The sequence below is a fragment of the Anser anser genome, assembly GCF_964211835.1.
Source record: "Anser anser genome assembly, contig: HAP1_SCAFFOLD_164, whole genome shotgun sequence".
Taxonomy (NCBI): domain Eukaryota; kingdom Metazoa; phylum Chordata; class Aves; order Anseriformes; family Anatidae; genus Anser; species Anser anser.
The window spans coordinates 87893-108374 of record NW_028154106.1 but is presented as its reverse complement, the minus strand read 5'-3'; the positions used below and the strand labels follow the sequence as shown (position 1 = coordinate 108374).

Genomic DNA, 20482 nt, shown 5'->3' with positions numbered 1-20482 from the left:
TTCAGAGGAGTTGGAGTGGCTGCAGGGACCGTCACACAGGTTGGAGTGGCGACCTGTCACTGGACTTGGAGTACATTGACTGTGTCTTCTATACTTAGGAAAAGCCCCAGCATGTTGCAGTGATTTGTGTCTTTTCACAAGACTTTTTCATGCATTTCACCAATTTTTTAGGATTCTGCACTTGCTCAGGGGTGAAGTTCCAAAGCATTGGATGTGCCCACTGCTCTAGGGGCCTGCCAGTGTCCTCCCATGCTCCTAGCCCCTACTAAATCTCCTGCCTCGGGGCAGACTTCTGGATGGCATTCTCAAGTACTTGTTTAACCTTAAACAAAAGCTGAAACACATTCAGGAGACATCACAATAGGAACAGGCTGGTTTGACCATCCCAGGGATATTCAAAGCTTTGAAGAGCTATTGTAACTAGCCTGGAAGAGAAAGGGGAGGTGAAGGAGAAAGGGAGAGTGAAGAAGTTGTGAAAAGTGTCACCCTTTTGTCAGCTCCCTGTCCCTATCTACCAGCTCAGGGGCTGGGTACCAGGGGAACAACTGGTCTTGCTGCTAAAGGCTGAGGCAAAGAAGGCATTAAATACCTCAGTCTTTTCCTCATCTCTTCTCAAAATGTTTCCCTCCACATCCAATAAAGTATGAAGATTCTCCTTAATCCTCCCCTTCTCGTGTATTTCTAAAAACATTTTTATTGTCTTTGATGGTAACAGCCAGACTGATCTCCAGTTAGGCTTTGGCCCTTCAAATTTTGTCCCTGCAAAGCCTTGCAACATTTAGGACAAAGCTCCAAACAAAATGACAGAAGGCATGAGAAGGAAGCATAGAAAAGGTGCCTTCCATGCTCTAGCCTTCTGTGAGTCTGTGCTGCAATTCCGTTCAACTAGTTACTCCTGCATTGTCCAAACCCTCCTCCAACAGCAGCTCCATCACTGAGTTCCTCCTCCTGCCATTCGCAGACACGCGGAAGCTGCAGCTCCTGCACTTCGCGCTCTTCCTGGCCATCTACCTGGCTGCCCTCCTGGGCAACGGCCTCATCCTCACCGCCGTAGCCTGCGACCACCGCCTCCACACCCCCATGTACTTCTTCCTCCTCAACCTCGCCCTCCTCAACCTGGGCTGCATCTCCACCACTGTCCCCAAAGCCATGGCCAATTCCCTCTGGGACACCAGAGCCATCTATCAACGGTGTGTTGCACAGGTCTTTTTCTTTCTTTCTTCATATCAGCAGAAATTTCTGTCCTTACTACCATGTCCTACGACCACTACGTTGCCATCTGCAAGCCCCAAGCAAGTTCTTTCAGCATCTCGGTCGTTCAAAAAGCACCTCTGTGAAGCATGCAGAGACCTCTCTGGAGTACCCTAACTTCTCCCTGGGATAGGAGAGGTGGATCCCCAGGATCCCCAAGCATCACTCTGTGTCACCCATCACAGCCTTGGTACGCACAAGCACCTCCCCGTGCTGCACAAGCAATTTGCTGAGGCAGCCAAAGATCTCCCCAGAGCACCCGGTCACCTGCGTGGGGTATTCAAGAACCTCCCTGGAGCACCCAAGTCTCTCAGCAAGCCACCCTGGTGTCTCTTGGAGCATGCAAACATCTCTGTGCAGCACCCAAGCGTCTGCCCCAGGCATACTTGGACATCCTAGAGCGTTTTCCTGGAAACACAAGCGCCTCCCTGGGAGCACCCAAGCATATCCCCAGGCCACCCAGACACCTTCCTGAAACACCCAAGCATCTTCCTGTGGCACCCAGGCATCTCCCTGGGGAAACCAAGCACGTACTTGGAGAGCCCAAGCATCGTTGTGAGTCTCCATCTTTTGTGCGTGAGCAAACCAAGGGGCACCAAAGGATCACCTGGGGGCACCCAAGCATCTCCATGGGGCACCCAGGATCATCCTTGGAACACCCAAGCACCTGCACACAGCAGCCATGCACCTCCCTGGAGAAAGCATGCGTCTCCCTGGGGCACAGAAGCGTCGTCTTGGAGCTCCAGAACATCTCCCTGCATTGTTCAAGCATGTCTCTGGAGCAGCCAAGCAGCTTCCCACATCCCCAAGCATTTGAGCAGGTCACTCCAGCACCTCCCTGGATCCCACAGGCATCTTCCGCAGGTAGCCAGGCATTTCCCAGGCATCTCCCAGAGCACTCCAGCATCTCCACAGGACACTGAAGCACTTCCCTGGTGAAGCTAAGCACTTGCGTGGAGCACCCAGGCATCACCCCAGGGCACCCAAGCACCTCTCTTAAGTTGCCAAGCATAGCCACAGGGCACTAAAAAGATCTCCTTGGATGACACAAGCATTTCCTCAGAGCAAACCAGCATCTCCCTGGAGTGCCCAAGAGCCTCTGGAGTGCCCATCCATGTGCAGGCATGTGCATCCATGTGCAGTGCAGGCATGACAGTGACATGGAAGTGGGGAGTATGATACGAATATAAAGGAAAGGTCCCACTCTCCCAAAACAAGGATAGCTAAGAAAAACAGGATGAGCAGTGCAGAATCAGTAAAAACAAAAAATCACGCGCCCTCTAGTCATGAGAGAAGAAGGAAATAAAAAAGGAAAAGGAGAAATTAACAGCTGGTCAAATCAAATTCTACATACATGATATAGTAATAAGCATCGAATAGTTTGTGAACTTGTACTCAGCCAATGAGGAAACAGGAGGAATCAAGTGTTGGGTAATAGGAAATATGGGGTTATGATATACTTTTGCTGGGCGCTCCTGCCTGCAGGACACTCGCCATTGCAATCACGAATAAAATAGCTTCACAGAAGATCCTGTCCGAGAAAATTATTGGGGTTTTTCTCACACCACCCCAAACTCTATGCAGTAATCTTTGCCCTTCAGAAACCTACCTGTACACAGGACACTGGCTAGCTGGATGTGCGTCTTTGTAGGTGGAAAAGGACCTGTCAGAAAGCCCTGCTGGGTTCAGCAAAGTTGATGCTGTAGCTTTCGATAGGAAGAGGAGAGGCTGAAGGCAGTTTTGGGGCTGCTCACAAACCCACTGATCATCAAAGTTAACAGCTCAGGAGTCTCAGCACTGTGCTCACACTGGACAGCTCCTTTTCCATGTCTCCTTAATTCCCCTCCCTGTCCCGTAGAGTAGGTAACTAAAAAGAGGGCAGAAAATCCCTTCTTTGATCATTCTTGTGAAAAAGAAAAATTGCCTGGGAAATGATACTGGGTGCTTTGGAGCTGTGAGCAGGCTGCCCCAGGCAGCAGCCTCCCGCCAGCAGCAGGACCCTGCCCTGCCGGGGGGGCTCCTTCCACCCGCAGCTTCTCCCCGCAGCGCCCTGGGCAGCTCCCCGGGCAGGCTGAGTGCTGAGCCTGGCAGGCGGCAGAGGCCCTGCCCCGGCACACAGCCCCTGGGGCACAGCAGGGACCCTGCTCTGCACCACAGCCCTGGGCACCCCTGCCTGCACCCGCGGCTTCTCCTTCCTGCAGGAGCTGCGGCTGCATTGCCCTCCAGCCAGAGACTTACCGGGGTCAGGGCTGGCAAGTGTTCTCCCCCAGCGAGCTCTGTGCATCCTGCCACTTCTGCCTGCCTTTACCCACTCTGTCTCTGCAGGCAGTGCCCCCAGCCCTGCTGCGCTGGGCAGAGGAGCTGCTCCTGGGCAGAGCTGGCTCTCTGCAGCGCTGCCCGCTTGCCAGGAGCTCCCCTTGGGCCCAGGAGCCCGGCCCAGCTCAGCAGCACAGGCCCAGCCCAAGGCCTCCCTTGCTCTGCCCCCCACCAGGCTCCCTTCATGTGTCCCTGGGGCTCCTGGGCTCACAGCTCCTGGAAGGCAGCAGGGTTCCTCCTGGGGAACACACTTGGAAACAGACAAAGCAAACACTGGCTGGCCCTCTCTAAACACTGCGCTGACTGATTCCCACAGCAGGAATTGCCCTGCCAGGGTGTGCAGGGCTGCGGGACATGCCAAAGTTCCTCTCTGTTGTTCAACTTACTCGTCAATGAAGTGAATGATGTAACAGAGTGCACCCTCACAAACTTTGCTGATGACACAGAGCTGGGAGGAGTGGCTGATACCCCAGAGGGACCTGGACATGCTGGAGGGATAGGCTGAGAGGAACCCTTGAAGTTCAACAAGGGCAAGTGCAGGGTCCTGTCTCCTTCCTAGGGTGGAATAAACCCCAGCACCAGTACAGGCTGGGAATGACCTGCTGGAAAGCAGCTCTGCAAAGAAGGACCTGGGAGTCCAGCTGGACAGCAGGCTGAGCAGGAGTCAGCAGTGTGCCCTTGTGGCCAAGAAGGCCGACAGGATCCTGGGGTGCATTTGGAAGAGTGTTGCCAGCAGGTCAAGGGAGGGGATCATCCCCTTCTACTCAGACTGTACTGGTGCTTGGGGTTATTCCTCCCTAGGAAGGAGACACCAACTTTTCTTTCTGGTGTCAAATGCATGAGAAGCCGGACAGGGTCAGAAAAGCGGCCATTTATTTGCAGAATAAGCACTAGGGCTGGATTCCCCTGAAATGCTACTAGTTGCTTGACAGAGCGGCACACTGCCACAGTCATGGTAACAGCCTGGCAGCTTTGTGCCTGGGTATTAGTGAGATCAGCCAAATGGGATGAAGGCTTTGTTCCTCATCCCTTCTGTTGAGAGAGCAGTTTTGCCTCTCGGCAGGAACTATCGCTGCCACATGTCACCCAGGCAATGTCTGTGAGTGGCATCTGCCCTTGGGGCCCAGAGATGTGCAAAGCCTTGGTTCTCTTGCTTTCCAATATCCACTGGCATTCCATCCAAGCTAAGCAACCCAAGGCCTTCTCCAGAGCTGGTCATCAGGGAAAGGCACTTCTGGGACTCCTTGCAGCAGCCTGCAGTAATGCTGCCATTGCTTATGTCAATTGTGGGTGCCTGGAGTGTTTTGGACTCTTCTAGAGGTGAATTTGGAGTATGGGAATGCTTTATACAAACACAAAAGAGCTTTGACATGTTGGCTTGTGCTCAGTGACTTCTGACCTAGAGCACTGCAGGTTATTGAATCAAAGACTGGAGTGCGCGGAGCGCATCCAGTGTCCTAGAGCCACTCACACACTGGCCGATACTGACTAGGTTACTGAAAATACAGTCTGGTTGGGGTCTTCAGCTTCCCAGATGTCTGCTGGAAAGACAACACAGCAGAGAGGAGATAGTCTAGGAGGTCTCTGGAGTGTGTGGAAGATGAGCAGGGGAGGTCCCAGCCAACTGTCGGTTAGCAAATGTGACGCCCATCTACAGGAAAGGCCCAAAGGAGGACCCAGTGAACTACAAGCCCGTCAGTCTGACTTTGGTGCCGGGGAAGGTTATGGTGCAGATTATCTTGTGTGCCATCCCACTGCATATACAGGACAACATACAGGTGATCAGGCCCAGTCAGCATGGATTTATGGAAGGCAGGTCCTGCTTGACGAACCTGTTCTCCTATGAAAAGGTGATGCACTTAGTGGATGAGGGAGAGGCTGTGGATGTTGTCTGCCTAAGGTTTAGTAAAGGTTTTGACTCTGTTTCCCAGAGTTAAATCCAATTGGCGGCCAGTCACAAGTGGTGTCCCCCACGGCTCAGCAACAGGACAAGAAGAAATGGCCTCGCGTTGCACCAGGGGAGGTTTAGGTTGGATATTGGGAAAAATGTCTTCCCTGAAAGGGTTGTGATACATTGGAACAGGCTGCCCGGCGATGTGGTGGAGGTGGTCATCTCTGGAGGTATTCACAAGACATACAGATGTGATGCTTAGGGATATGGTTTAGTGGTAGACGTGGCAGTGTTAGGTTAACGGTTGAACTTGGTGATCTGAGAGGTCTTTTCCAATCTACATGATTCTGTGGTTCCATGGTTCTAGGAGTCTAACATAGGTCATAATCATTGGAAGGCAGCCACTGCAGTCTGGGAACTCGAGACTATGGCCTGGACAAGACCATAGGTTGTGTGAGGGATTCCTGTGGGCTGGCACCATGCATCCTGGCACACGTTCCAGTGGATTCCCGGAGTTAACTACACTTGAAATGGCCATTGAGACCCCCAAGAAAATCGTTTTGGTCCATGTGCGATAAACTCAGGCTGAAAGACTCAAGAGCAGGTGAATTTGAGTGGCTGTGGCAGAGCCCAGCAGCTTGCCCCAGTCTGGGAATATGTCCCCTTCCATCTAGTGAATTTAAAAGGGATTAATATGAACAGACCCATGAGGTCAATCTCCATAATACGGAGAAGTAATGGTTCCTGTGCTGTAGGTGCAGCAAGCAGGAGGCCTTGGATGGGGCCTCAGAAGAGTCAAGCAGATCTAATCTGGTTCATCCCTGAGCTAAGACAAACACTGTGAGCAGAGCGAAGGACACCGAGTGGTGCCCTACCATGAAGGAGGATGCAGAGCACAGCTGTAAGAGGCGTCTTTCTTGTGCCACGACCGACGCAGGTTCATCTGAAGGGAAAGCCCCAGCCCAGGACCCATGGAGTGAAGGTCCCTGGGCACAACTGCAGAAAGACTTTGCAAGACCTCTGCCACTGACAGCTTGAAACACCAAATGCATCTTGGCAGTAGCAGGTCCTTTTGGCTCAGGGGCAGATGTCCTCCCTGGCAACACCACCACGGAGGCCACCACTGCAAAGCTGCTGCGTGACACCGACTGCGTGACACCCCGGGGTCCAGAGAGGGGAGAGGGGAAGGGGAGAGGCAGGCCGTGGGGAGGGGGCTGGAGTGAGGTCACTGCCACTGCAGCAGCCTGACTGGCCCTCAGAAGGGCTGGCCGGCAGGCACTGTGACATCATCCCGCGCATCAGAGAGCCCCTGGGCAGAAATGACGTCACTGCAGAGGGGAGGGCGAGGGGCTGGCAGAGCCCCATCGAGGGGCTGGCTGTGGGTCCCCTCTGCTACAGCCACCTGACGGCGCGGGGCAGGCAGGAGGGCAGGCAGGGCTCGTGGCCGCCTTGCTCAGGACGAACCCTGGGCGAGCTGGGTGGGAAATCTGTGCCTTAGCTCCAGCAAAAGCTCTTCTCTTTGCTCTTGACTTTTCTTGATAACACCACTTCCAGGCGAGCTCTGCCCTTGCCAAAACCATACCTCCACCTCCACCATAAATTTCTGTTTTGGAGCCTGTCCTTGCTGCCACACCCTGGCAGATCCTTTTTGCCCCTGTCTGCACCCTGTCCCTGCAGCGTCCCAGCCCCACTGCCCCACACATGCTCCCACAGCTGTGCTGCCAAGGCACCGCACATGGCAGTGCACATTCAGGGCTGGGTCAAGATCCCCCTGTTACAATCCCAATGAGATCCTCAAGATCCCTTCCCGCCATGGCCCTCCTGCCTTCGCAGCCTCCTCCAGCCCCTGGCCCCTGCCCTGACCCAGCCAAATCCCATGGGGGCCTCTGCAGACAGCCCTGCTCCAGGTCTGCAGGGCTCTGGGCCAGGACAGAGGCCAGCACAGCTGGCCAGTCCCCCAACACAGACCCGGAGCATGGCTCTCCCATCTCCTTGCCCTCTGCCCACCTCCCTGCCCTCATCCCAGTCCAGTAGCAGCAGCCCCAGGGCAGTGCCCACCACAGGCTGCTGCAGGGCTCTGGGCACTGCCACCACAGCCCCAGCCCCTCTGAAGGGCACAGCAGCTCCTAGGGCACAGAGGGCTCAGCCCCACAGATGGGACAACCATGGAACAAGCGTACAGAGGTCAGTGTACCATGCCGTGTCCCCTGCACTCCTCTGCAGCACATCCTCAGAGGCCCGCAGTCCCTCTGGGCCATCCCTGGGGGTCCTCAGGCAGCTCCTGCTGCCCCAGGGCCAGGGCAGCCTGACCTGAGCTGCTGCAGCCAGAAAGGGGTTTGCTGGTCCCATTATGTCCTGCTCTGCTGAGAGTGGGGTCCAGACAAAGAATTTGCTGTAGGTTCATTTATTTTGTTTAAACACACAGAGAGGCTGGCTCCTTGTTTATGCAGAGCCTCAGGGTCACAAAAGATATGTTGGTATTTAAGTACAAGGTCATGAAGAATGGTATTTCTTTGTGGAAAACATTATCACAAGGGGAAAATGAAAAAGAAAACCAAATTCATCAAGAAGTACAACCAGGCTTAGCCTGTCATGACATAAACCACAATTCAAGTGTAGAAGAAGACAAGAAGCAGTCTATAGCTGCCGAAAGGTCCAATCAATTTCCTGAGCAAATCCTGATAAACATCCATGACATCACTTTCCTAATGGCATTCTTGAGCTCCTGGTTTCTGATGCTGTAGATGAGGGGGTTCACTGCTGGGGGCATGACTGCACATAGAACAGCCATTATCATGTCCAGGGATGGAGAGGAGATAGTGGGAGGCTTCAGGTAGGCAGATACACCAGTGCTAACCAGCAGGGAGACCACGGCCAGGTGAGGAAGGCACGTGGAAAAGGCTTTGTGCCGGCCCTGCTCAGAGGGCATCCTCAGCACAGCCCTGAAGATCTGTACATAGGACAGCACGATGAATACAAAACACCCCAAAACCAGGAAACCACTGAATGTGAGAAGCCCAACTTCCCTGAGGTAGGAATCTGAGCAGGAGAGCTTGAGGATCTGGGAAATTTCACAGAAGAACTGGTCCACAGCATTGCCTTCGCAGAGGGGCAGGGAAAATGTATTGGCAGTGTGCAGCAGAGCATAGAGAACCCCACTGCCCCAGGCAGCTGCTGCCATCTGGGCACAAGCTCTGCTGCCCAGGAGGCTCCCGTAGTGCAGGGGCTTGCAGATGGCAACATAGCGGTCGTAGGCCATGACGGTGAGAAGAAATAAATCTGCTGACATCAGAGAGGGAAAGAAAAAGACTTGTGCAACACATCCCGAGTAGGAAATGGCCCTGGTGTCCCAGAGGGAATTGGCCATGGCTTTGGGGAGAGTGGTGGAGATGCAGCCCAGGTCGAGGAGGGCGAGGTTGAGGAGGAAGAAGTACATGGGGGTGTGGAGGCGGTGGTCGCAGGCTACGGCGGTGAGGATGAGGCCGTTGCCCAGGAGGGCAGCCAGGTAGATGCCCAGGAAGAGCATGAAGTGCAGGAGCTGCAGCTCCCGCGTGTCTGCGAATGGCAGGAGGAGGAACTCGGTGATGGAGCTGCTGTTGGGCATCTGATCCTCCTGGACAAAGGGGACTACCCAAGAAAGAAAAGACAGTGATAATTAGGAGAGACGTCTCTGAGAAAAACCTACTCCACTTCTCACTGGAACCCCCCACAGTGACTTTCCCCTTTCCAAGACCTTTCTGCTGCTCTGTTGCTTGAGCTTTGGATGGTGCTGGAGGAAGGTGCTGCTGGGAGCAGGGGACCCTGCTGTGCACTTTGGAGGAGTCACGCCTGTCCTACAGGTCTAAGCATAAAGAAATCAGGAGTGATCTCTGATTAAATCTACCTCTGATGTATGTGGACTTCCCAGCATTACCACTCTCAACACTATAGACTGCCAAATGGCATTTGTGGTTTAATTTGTTCCAACTGCATGTGTGACACTCGGAAGAGTTTTTTTTTGATGGTAGAAAACCCTGGCATTTTTCGTACATTCCAGGTGAGATTTTGTGAATGTCCTTAGCGTAGTGAAGATAGCCAGTCTGCCCATCTACCCTGGTCTCAGCCAGACTCCTCTAGGGCTCAGTCCAGTTGCCACATCAAGCTGCTCAATGACTGTGGTCTCAGGAATATCTGGGAAAATGATTCAGTGTTTTCCTTCCCCTTAGACTGCATTGCCCCAAGCCTCAGAGTTTAGAAGGGGGTTTGGGCACCTTTCCCCTAAGGACAGGTCTGCGTGGTGGGACCCAGAGGGTCAGAGCCTGAGCTGCAGCTGAGAGCCAGATCTGCAGAGAGCCCCAAAACAAGAACAGCAACAGTAGGTACAGGAACAGAGGGAAATAGCACACGGCTTCTGCCAGGCGAAGCAAGGCCAGGGAGGGAACGACCGGAACTCGGGAGAGTCCGCTCTACTGCAGGTCCTCCTGATGAGAGGTTATGAGTCATGTCCTGAATCCTGTGGGCTTGACGGTGGACGAGGAGGTGCCAGAATACTTTGCAGGCTCTGCTGCCTGCAGCTGGGTCTCTGTCCCCACGCCTCCTGCCTGCAGGTCACAGCCCCCATCCCACCCGCTGGGTGCTCAGCTCTGCCCTGCAGACACCTCCTGGCAGCAGGGCTCTGCCCAGGGGCAGCTCGCTGGGGGCACGTCCTAGAGACCAGGTCACACAGGGGACACTGCATGTAAGCTCCACATGTGGTGGTGGAGCTTTCTATGGGCTGAGGGGAAGGGAAAGATCCTTGTAACCTCTCAGCCATCATGGAGGCTCAGCCTCTTCTTGGAATTAAAAGCATATATTTCTATTACCACTGAAGCAAGTAGAGAAGATTGAAAGCTCAGGAGGCTCAGGAAAGCTGTGACAGAAGCTGAAATCCCCTACCTTACCCCGGCTGTTGCAAAGTCCCCTTGGATACATCCCAGTTGTGCTGTGGAACTGAAAGCAGGCTGCCCCAGGCAGCAGCCTCCCGCCAGCAGCAGGACCCTGCCCTGCCGGGGGGGCTCCTTCCACCCGCAGCTTCTCCCCGCAGCGCCCTGGGCAGCTCCCCGGGCAGGCTGAGTGCTGAGCCTGGCAGGCGGCAGAGGCCCTGCCCCGGCACACAGCCCCTGGGGCACAGCAGGGACCCTGCTCTGCACCACAGCCCTGGGCACCCCTGCCTGCACCCGCAGCTTCTCCTTCCTCCAGGAGCTGCGGCTGCATTGCCCTCCAGCCAGAGACTTACCGGGGTCAGGGCTGGCAAGTGTTCTCCCCCAGCGAGCTCTGTGCATCCTGCCACTTCTGCCTGCCTTTACCCACTCTGTCTCTGCAGGCAGTGCCCCCAGCCCTGCTGCGCTGGGCAGAGGAGCTGCTCCTGGGCAGAGCTGGCTCTCTGCAGCGCTGCCCGCTTGCCAGGAGCTCCCCTTGGGCCCAGGAGCCCGGCCCAGCTCAGCAGCACAGGCCCAGCCCAAGGCCTCCCTTGCTCTGCCCCCCACCAGGCTCCCTGCCCATGGCCCTGGGGCTGCAGGGGAACCTGCTGGGAAACAGCCCAAAGGGATCCCTGGGCTTCCCTCCCTCCCCTGGGCACGCACACTTCTTGACAGCAGGTTCATTTCTCCTTGCAGAAACAGAATTATGTATAACAATCACATCTTCTCTGAGAATTAGTTTGTTATGTCATGGACATGTCCACATGGCTTCACCTAACACCAGCAAGGTCTGCCTGCCTTTTATGCCCTGACACAGGACTCTGCCTGGGTACAAGAGGTGCTGGGTGGTGATAAAATCACTGGTACTTTGCAAACTGCATCCTTATAGTCCGTGGGACAGTAGGGCCTACATTGAAGAATTCTTGGTTGTGACCAGGAGGTGCTGGTTCATTATGATCCCAGGAGAAAGGCACTCTAGGTCTTGTGCAGGGACAGTTGGCATGTTACCCACCCCCTTGCACTGCATTGCCTGTGGCCCCACAAGTCAGATGGGCGATGGAACACCTCATTGCTGTGCCGACACATCTGTGGCAGGATGTTCAGGGTCATTTTTGGAACTGCACCTGAAACCCCCATCCCTAGAGAGCCTAAACACAATAGCAGGAGCAGCATGAATGGGTGGAGAAATGTGGGGAAATATCACGGTGCTCACTCTGAGGAAGACAAAGAGGCAGAGAACCCCCCCCCCCCCGAGAGCCTCACCCAGCTGTGCACAGCCCCCAGGGATGGGCACTGCTGGGCAGTCACTGGCATCCCCTCTGTCATGCAAGAGGAAAGGGGAGCGTGTCCGCAGAGATGCGCCTCTCCTCTTCTGGGGCTCTGGTTGCAGACATGGCAGCTAATGGCCGGGACACCATGATCAGCTCCGCATGATCCAGCAGGGTTCGCTTGCAGCATAGTCCAGCTGGCACAGGACCACGTGTATCTCTGTGCAGTACAGTCAGGGACGGTAGTCCTGCCTTCAGCATGCCACAGGTCTCCTGAAATGAGAGACTTGGTCGGTTGTAAGAGAGAGCCCAGATTCATGCAGAAGAGGAGTTCAGGCACAGTGAGGGGCTGCTGCATCCCAGGTGCCTTCGCTCCCATCTTTTGAAAAAAGCCCAGGCCAAGGAGAAGGTGAAAACCCCACCTTCCTGGAAGGGCTCCAAACAAGAGGCATATTGGTGCAGGAACACAGTGGTGATTCCTCCAGCACTCCACTTCCTATATTCAATGGCCTTTGTCACCATTTGGAGATGTTCCTGATGGATTTGTCAGGATCCTGTGGAAAAGAACTGGGCAGAAGGGAGGTGACTGTTTCTCATGACAGAAAAGGGAAATCTCTCGCCTCTCTCCTGAGCTGTGCCATCTCCATGCTGCTGACCTCCCAGGCCTCCAAAAGACACGTGCTGATGTCACAGTGGATGCACTGCATCACCAGGATATCGTCACTGGAGCAGCGCCAGTGCCGGCACTTCCCTGCAAGGCCTGGTCCCTGCTGGGCACTGCTTGGGTGCTCCCCACCGCTGTCCTTCTGTGGCCAGGAGTGGGGGCAGCAGGCAGCAAGGCTGCACTGGGTGACCCTCACTGATGGGTGGAGGAGCAGGGGCACCTTGCAGAGGAGTTGTGGTTGAGGAGCCAGGGCAGCCATTCGTTGTCGTGAGCTGAGGGCCAGCAGCAAGCGAGATGGACGGCTGCTGGAGTGTGACCATCACCTCCGACCTGACTTCCATGTTCCCAGTGCTCCTGCAGCTCTCCTCCAAAGGTGAGGGTGTCAGGATCCCCTTCCCAAGGGCTGGAACAGGAGCTGTCAGCTGTCCAAAGCTGCAGGTCCTGGGCTTTGGGGCGAAGCTGAACATGTCTGGTGGCTGATGCAAGAGCCGTGCCTGAGTGTCCCTCTGGACTCGGGACAATGTGGCAGTCAGGATTCCTGGGTCTTGATGCTAGGGCTGTTCTGAACCCTAGCGCTCCTCTGGGCATGGCTCAGCCTCCTCGTGATGGGGACAATCCAGGGCCAGGATTCCCTGGGAGCTGGTGCCTCTTTGGGATCTGTCTCTGGGAGGAAAGGTGTCCAGTGTCCCAGAGACTGGTGTGGCCTGCAGCTCCCACAGGCCTCTCAGGAATGTGCCAGAAATGCCTGAGTTGGGAAACAAGCCTTCCCCTTCTACTTCTCTCCTTCAGGGGAACATCTTTTCATTCCCTCCTGTGCCACCAGGCTGGCAGAGCATGTCGTGGATGCTCAGATGCCATCCCTGGATGGCCACAGTCCTGGTGCTGAACCCTTTCCATGTCCCCACTGGGGTGGTTTTATCCTGCTATGCATCTGAACTCCACCACAACCTCTCTTTCATATCCCTACATACAAGGAAAAGGGGGAGGAAATACGACGAAAGAGACCGAGGGTTGAGATAAGAACATGAGATCATCCTCCGTGCATTGTTACGGGCACCAATTATTACTCAGTCCTCGTGAGGCCATGCCTGGAATAGTGTGTCCATTTCTGGGCTCCCCAGTACAAGAGGGACATGGAAGTCCAGAGGAGGTCTATGAAGATGATTAGAGGAATTGGAGCACCTGTCGTACTAGGACAGGCTGAGGGAACTCTTTAGCCTGGAAAAGAGAAGACTCAGAGGGAATCTTAACCAATGTGTACAATCATCTCAGGGAATGGTGTCAAGAGTTTGGGGCTGGACTCTTTTCAGCGGAGCCCAGCAACACGACAAGAGGCAAGAGGCACAAACTGACACACAGGAAGTTCCAGCTGAATATGAGAAAACATTTCTTTACTGTAAGGGTGACAGAGCACTGGAATAGGTTGCCCCCCAGTGGCCCTCTGCCATGCCCCTCCACATCCTGTCCTACATTTTCCTGTATCTGTGCTTGCATCCCTGCAGACTTGTACCACACACTCACATTCCCACCTCCCTCTGACCCCATGATTGCCAAAGCTCTCCTAATTTCTCTCCATCCTTACTAGCTTTGGCTTCAAACACAAACCTGTGTTTTCCTGAGGATTTCCCAATACCTGTGGTTTCCCCATGACACATCAGGCTTCTTCCAAAGCCTCACCCTATTGGAACTCTATCAGCCAGTATGTCCCAGCCCCACATCATTGGATTGAGTCTCTACATTGCCGCCCTGAACTCGACATAATCCTTCTGGAATGGAAAAGGCCACACTAGAGCAGGTACACCTCTGAAGAGAGTGTGGCACATAGATAAGTCCACACCTCTGAAGGCACACCTGCAACCGTCTATGGCTGTTGGTAAGCCCACGACACAGTAGGTAGAGCTTTGAAGGGACTGTGGCTCGTGGATAAGGATGTGTTGGAACAGGTACAGCTCTAAGGGAGTGTGGACAGTGGATGAGCCCAGGCTGGAGCAGGGGTGAGGGGAGGAGTTCATTGCAGGGTCAGATTCTGCAGACTGGCCTGTGCTGTGGTTTAACCCAGCAGGCAGATAAGCACCACACAGCCATTGGCTCAAATCCCCTGCCCCAGCGCAATAGGGCAGAGGACTGAAAATGGTAAAAGTGTAGGTACTTGTTGGTGTAACAAACAAGTGTTTTGTAACAAAGGGGGAAAAAAAAAAAAGTGATGCAGAATGCTATTGCTGACCTCTGCTGACCAATGCCCAGACACCCCTGGCCAATTCCCGCAGCACTCTTGATTAGCATTAAATCATGTGGCATGGGATATCCCTTTGGCCAGTGTGGGCCAAACTGCCTTCTCCTGTCCTGTGAGGCCTCAACAACAGATAGAAACCATTTCATGAACTAAATGGATTCACTGAATATTTGATTAATATGGACATTTCTGGGAGGTGGCCCATAGACTAAGGGAATGATATCCGTGTTCTAATTGCAGGGGGCTGATTAATGAAGACATATTGGAAAGTCTGGAACCTGTCATGTTATAAACGGTACAGAATAAGGGGTGAGTATTATCCTGGTTACTTCTTGGGTGACTTTTTTTGGCTCTCAACGCAGCTCAGAGAGGTGGTTTATGCCCCCACACTTAATGGGACACTTAATGGATAAGTCAGAAGTCCATATGTGTGCCCTGTACAGATGAGGCTTCAGTGTGCACATTGTGTGCATGTGCATGTGAGGCGAACATGAGTGAGCACAAATGCCCTCTCCCTGTGTCCATTCCTCATGCCATGGGGTATCTCAGACAAGTGCAGAGCAGGCTCATGCACTGCAGGGCTGAGGTGCCTCCCAGGATCTGGGAGAGGCAGCAGGAGCCAGAGGGACACCACAAGCACTGCAATGCCCTGCCTTTGGGTGTACAAGGGTAGGACTTGTGTGTTCTTGCCTGTCTCCTGCATCACCTGCCCCTGCCTTCCTGGACTGTGTCCGCAAATGTACCAGGGGGACCAGAGAGCTTTCTGGAGACTTGGAATGACATCAGACCTGTCTTCCAGAAGAGGAAAAAAGAGGGTGGGAAGAATTAAGGCTGGTCAGCCTCACCTCCATCCCTCGGAAGGTGGTGGGGCAAGTTTTTCCACAGCTACCTCCGGGCACTTCAAGGACAAAAAAGGGATTGCTGAACCCATAGGTGAGGGAAAAGAAAGGGACGCTGTCTACCTGCACTTTAGCAAGGCCGTTGACATTGTCTCCTGGAGACTACTTACAGCCTGATTGGTGCTATGTGGACTTAACAAATGGATGAGGCTGTGGGTGGGAATTTGGCTGGACACTCAGGCCCAGTTGACATCTGTGATGCAAAGTTCTCCTGTCAGGCAGTTCCTAGCACCATCCCTCAGTGATCAGTACTTGAGCCAACACTGCTGAATGTCGTTATTAACTCTCTGAATTACAGGATGGAGCACACTTTCAAATCCTTTCTGGATGGTGCCAAGCTCAGAGGAGCCCTTGACCAACCGCATCTAGTTTAGTCTGCCTTGAGCAGGACAGGTGAAGAGGATGCCATTCAGGGGTCTCTTCCAACATGAGTTATTTTGTGATTCAATGACTCTTTCCATTGGAGAGCTCTCTGAAGACATAATAGGGAGAAGAAGAAGAAAAGAGAGAGAGGCAGAGGTACAGATACATCGTGTCTTACTATGAACACAGTAGATCCTGTGAAGAATGTTTCCATATTTAAAAAAGTGTTAGAAAATTTGATTGATAAATTTCATTTAAAAAGCTTACTTTTTGTGTCCTCATGTCCTGGCCCACAAGTGGGTGCTGGGTGAATGTGTTCTTATGTGGTCTGTTGTACCTCAGAAACTTAAAGTCACACAACAGGCACACAACTTGGTCACATCTACCTGAGAAGCTGGAAGGCCAGCAGCAGGTATATGGCCTGGAAGACCATGGTGAGGTTTCTCCTGTCTCGTCAGGCCATAGGGCTCCAGAAGGCTGATGGCTTGGGACATCTGCTAAAAAAGCGGTTTGTGGATGATGGAGCTTTCTCTGGTGGTGGGAAACAGCAGGAGAGAGTAAAAGCTGCTGCAATGTGCTTCTTGGAAGTTTAAGACTGGGCATGAGGAGGAGGAAATGTCACTGAAAGGGTAGTGCTGTGGTGTCAGAGGTCACCCAGAAGGAGTCTGTGGTCAGCCCATGCCATTGTGTTTCAAGCAACTGCCGTGGAGGGTGGGGAGACATCAGTGAAAGTAAGGAAATGCCTGGATGAGAGCAAGGTGGAGAAGCAAGGTGGGTGCCTACAGCTTTCAGGGAAAAGTGGGAAGGGATAGGACAGCGCAGGACAGCCCTGTGGTGGAGAAGACCGAGAGCACTGGCAAGGCTGGAAGGCCCCAGCATATCCAAGGTCTTTGTCCCCCTGCCGATGGCAGTTGTCTCTGCTACTGAGGCTCATGAGGAGACATACTGTGCTCATGACACTGGGGCCTTGTTGCCTCCTTGCAACCCAGTGGGGAGGCCAGGAGGTGTCATAGCATTGTCCTTCACACAGCATCACACACCCCACATCCCACTGCCCCAGGAAGAGCCCTGAGCCATGGGTGAGTGACAGAACCTCCCTTCCCAGGGACTGGGGGCCCGGGCTTGGCCTTTGTGCTTCACCAAACAAACCAAGGCCTTTACTCAGCATCAGAGTCTCCTGCACAGTGCCTTTGCCTACCTGCAATCATGCCCTCCCAAGGTCTGCTCTAACAAGTCCATGGGGAGGCTTTGTCAGTAATGACCCTCACTGGGGCCCATTAATACTCCTAGACACTTCAAGGTTTCCTTCTGACTTTAACTTCTCCTGCAGTTACATCATTCTCTTATCACTACCTGAAGTTTATGGACTCAGCACCAAATGCACCATGGGGCTCATTACAATTCAGTCATTTTCATCCAGTCTCCCAGACTTGTACAATTAATTAGTGAGGTTTCAAGAATGCAGTTTAAAGAGGAAGTTTTCAATGACCACTTCACTAAGAGCATTTTCCTTATTTAAGGTTAGTTTCCATCAGTTTAGAGTTTTCAGAAGAACTGATAGCATCATTCTCTAGTTGTCATGGATCCAATGTGCCTCCTAAGGAGGTCTGTATAAGTGGAAAAGCAATCCCTTGAAGTCCTAGACTGTATGGACAACCTTGCTGCTCACCTCTACATCCCCAGCACTTCCCTCATCAGGCACCTGGGACTTGCATCACTTTGCCTTACACCAAACTTCTCCACTTAAGTTCACAGCTGTTGTAGCTGTTATAGCTGTTATAGTCCACAGCTCTTATAGCTGTTAAGTCCACAGTTGTTATAGCTACTTTGCACCAAGTCCCACCTCTTTTCCTCAGACAACTGGCTGCTCACAGGCACAGTTTTTGATGTCGTTGTTATTAACATGTTACAACAAAGAAGCAAACCCCACAGTCCCCAACTGTGAGCCAAATCCAAGTTGCCTCCAATGAGGTGCAACTTCCACAAGGGATGACTATACAAGAAATGTTTGACATGGGTAGGAAATAATGAATAGAAATGCAATTACAGAGTTGGCTGTAGGGATGATGAGATAGAAAACTGAAATATGGGCAAGCTTGAGATCCCTCAAGTTCTGAGAACCAACTGCGTAGGTGAGAGGTATCTGAATGATCAAAGGGTGAGGGGAGGGGAATCTGGAGAAGAATGGAAACTGCACATGTCCAGAGAGTCTGCTGGAGAAGTGACTTCCAACATGGTCTGTTTCATAAAGCCAGGTGGAAATACCAGATAGACTGGGGAGATGAAGTGCGGTGCATAAGAGACAGAGTTCTGGCAATGCAAGTACAGGGGAAGATTGGTATTTTTTTCTTTTGCTGTAATAAACATTCAAGAAAAAAAAATGTCATGGGACAATTCAAACATTGTATTAGAAGTGTTCAGTCATTTCAGTTGATTGAAGTGTGCTGATTGAAGTGAAATGTTTGTAATGGTTAAAAAAAGTGGAGGCAATACTCAGGCCTACAGCCATAAAATGACGATTTTCAGTCCTGCCTTGAGCACAGTTACCATAAAACACTCCCTGCTCAGGACTGTTCATGCCACCCCTCACTCCTGCCGCAGAGCAAATCTGTGACATGTCGACCTCTCCTGCCTGTTAGAGGCCCAGATGATGTAGGCAATGGTATCTGAATTACCAAATGCGGATACAGGTATAGCAAACTAGGGATCAGTGGTGGAAAATGTGATTGGTGAGAACTGGTAATTGAACAGGGCACTGCATGTAAGAAAGGAAGGGATTAAAGTGTCTTGATGAGGAAGAATCCTGTGGAAGAGGAGGGGAGAGGGGTGCAAGGGGCCGGCTGCATGTGGATATGGGGCTGGTCAGGGCTGGTCTGCTCAGGCCCTGAGCCTGATCACTGTCCTGCCTTCTTATTCAAGTCTGTTGCTGGCTATTTCCTGTGTGAGTGTGCTCATTCCTGGGTGTGTTGGGGGTGAATCATACAATCATGGAACCACATAGCCATGTGTGCATCTGCACCCATGGGTAATTGCTGCTGGGGATGCGTGGAGCACTGGTGACCTTCAGAGCAGATCAGGCTGAGGTGGGGAATGGGATGGGGCCAGGTGTGTTGCTCATGGCTCTGTGTGTGCTGCTGGTGGTGTGGTGGCTGTGAAGGTGCTGCTCCCTGTTGGAGCTGGTCTGTGTGTGGTCGGCTGTGTCAATGCCCTGTGTGTATTTGCCTGTGTGCACAAGAGTCTTGGAAATTCTGAGAGAATTTCTCCAGGTTCCTGATGAAAGAAGAAGCTTTCCTGGGTCTTAGGACTGAGGGACATTTTCTGACGCTCCCACAGACACAGAGATGGTGAAAGGGGAGTTAGCATGTTATCAATATGCTCCCTTTTCCTGTGGAGCATGCAAAGGCATCCAGCCATGGACAGGCCCAAGGAGAGGGATCGTCCTTCCTGTAGTCACAACTGCACTCCAGTCCTTGGGGAGGACCCAAGCTGAGGACTTGCTGAGGACTTTTGGGCTCAGGTTCAGCTCACACAGACTGGGGGAGTCTGTCTCACGGCCATGTGCTCGACACAGCCAGAGGAACAGCAGCAAACTGCTATGGCTGCTGGGCCCTGTTTCCATCAGTCAAAGCCCAGACACAGGGCACAGGCATTGCTTTCGATGCCACCCAACTAGAAAGATGGTTGCATTAAGGGCTGGAGAATATAGGGCACCAGTTCTTCCTCAGCCACTTCCTAGGCTTGGTGAAGCACCAGGAAACCGTGGACTTGTGGCTCTGTATCATAAGAAGCACAGAATCATAGAATTATTAAGGTTGGGAAAGACCTCCAAGATCATCTGGTCCAACCATCCCCCTACCACCAACATCACTCACTAAACCATGTCCCTAAGTACTACATCCAACCTTTTCCTCTGCACAGCTTTCCAGCCAGTCTGTCCCAAGCCTGTAGCACTGCATGGGGTTGTTGTGGCCACAGGGCAGGACGCGGCACTTAGCCGTGGTGAACCTCATCCCATTGGCCTCTGCCCATCGATCCAACATGTCCAGGTCCCCCTGCAGGGCCTTCCTATCCTCCAGCAAATTGACACTTCCCCCCAGCTTGTTGTCATCTGCAAACTTACTGAGGGTGCACTAAATTCCCTCATCCAAATCATCAATAAAGCTGTTAAAGAGGATGGGCCCCAACACCAACCCCTGCGGAACACCACAAGTGACCGTTCACCAGCTGGATTTCACTCCGTTCACTACTACTCTCTGGGCCCAGCCATCCAGCCAGTTTTTAACCCAGCAAAGTGTGTACCTGTCCGAGCCATGGGCTGCCAACTTCTCCACGAGAATACTATGGGAGACCGTGTCAAAGGCCTTGCTGAAGTCTAGGTGGACTGCATCAACGTGATTTCCCTCATCCACCATGCAAGTCACCCAGACATAGAAGGAGATGAGGTTGGTCAGGCAGGGCTTGCTTTTCATGAACCCATGCTGACTGGGCCTGATCCCCAGATTTTCCCACATACGTTGTGTGACTGCATTCAAGATGATCTGTTCCATCACCTTTCCTGGCATTGAGGTGAGGCCGACAGGCCTGTAATTCCCCGGGTCCTCCTTACAAACCTTCTTGTAGATGGGCTTCACATTAGGAAGTCGCCAGTCATCTGGGACCT

At 52.9% G+C, this 20482-nt stretch overlaps 1 protein-coding gene across 1 annotated transcript; it reads right to left on the bottom strand.

Moving 5' to 3' along the window:
* Positions 1 to 7752: 7752 nt before the first annotated feature.
* LOC310890804 (olfactory receptor 14C36-like) lies at positions 7753 to 9626 on the bottom strand. Its single transcript, XM_083853130.1, has one exon. The coding sequence runs from the start codon at positions 9060 to 9062 to the stop codon at positions 8118 to 8120; it is 945 nt and encodes a 314-aa protein (XP_083709256.1). The 5' UTR covers positions 9063 to 9626; the 3' UTR covers positions 7753 to 8117.
* Positions 9627 to 20482: the final 10856 nt, after the last annotated feature.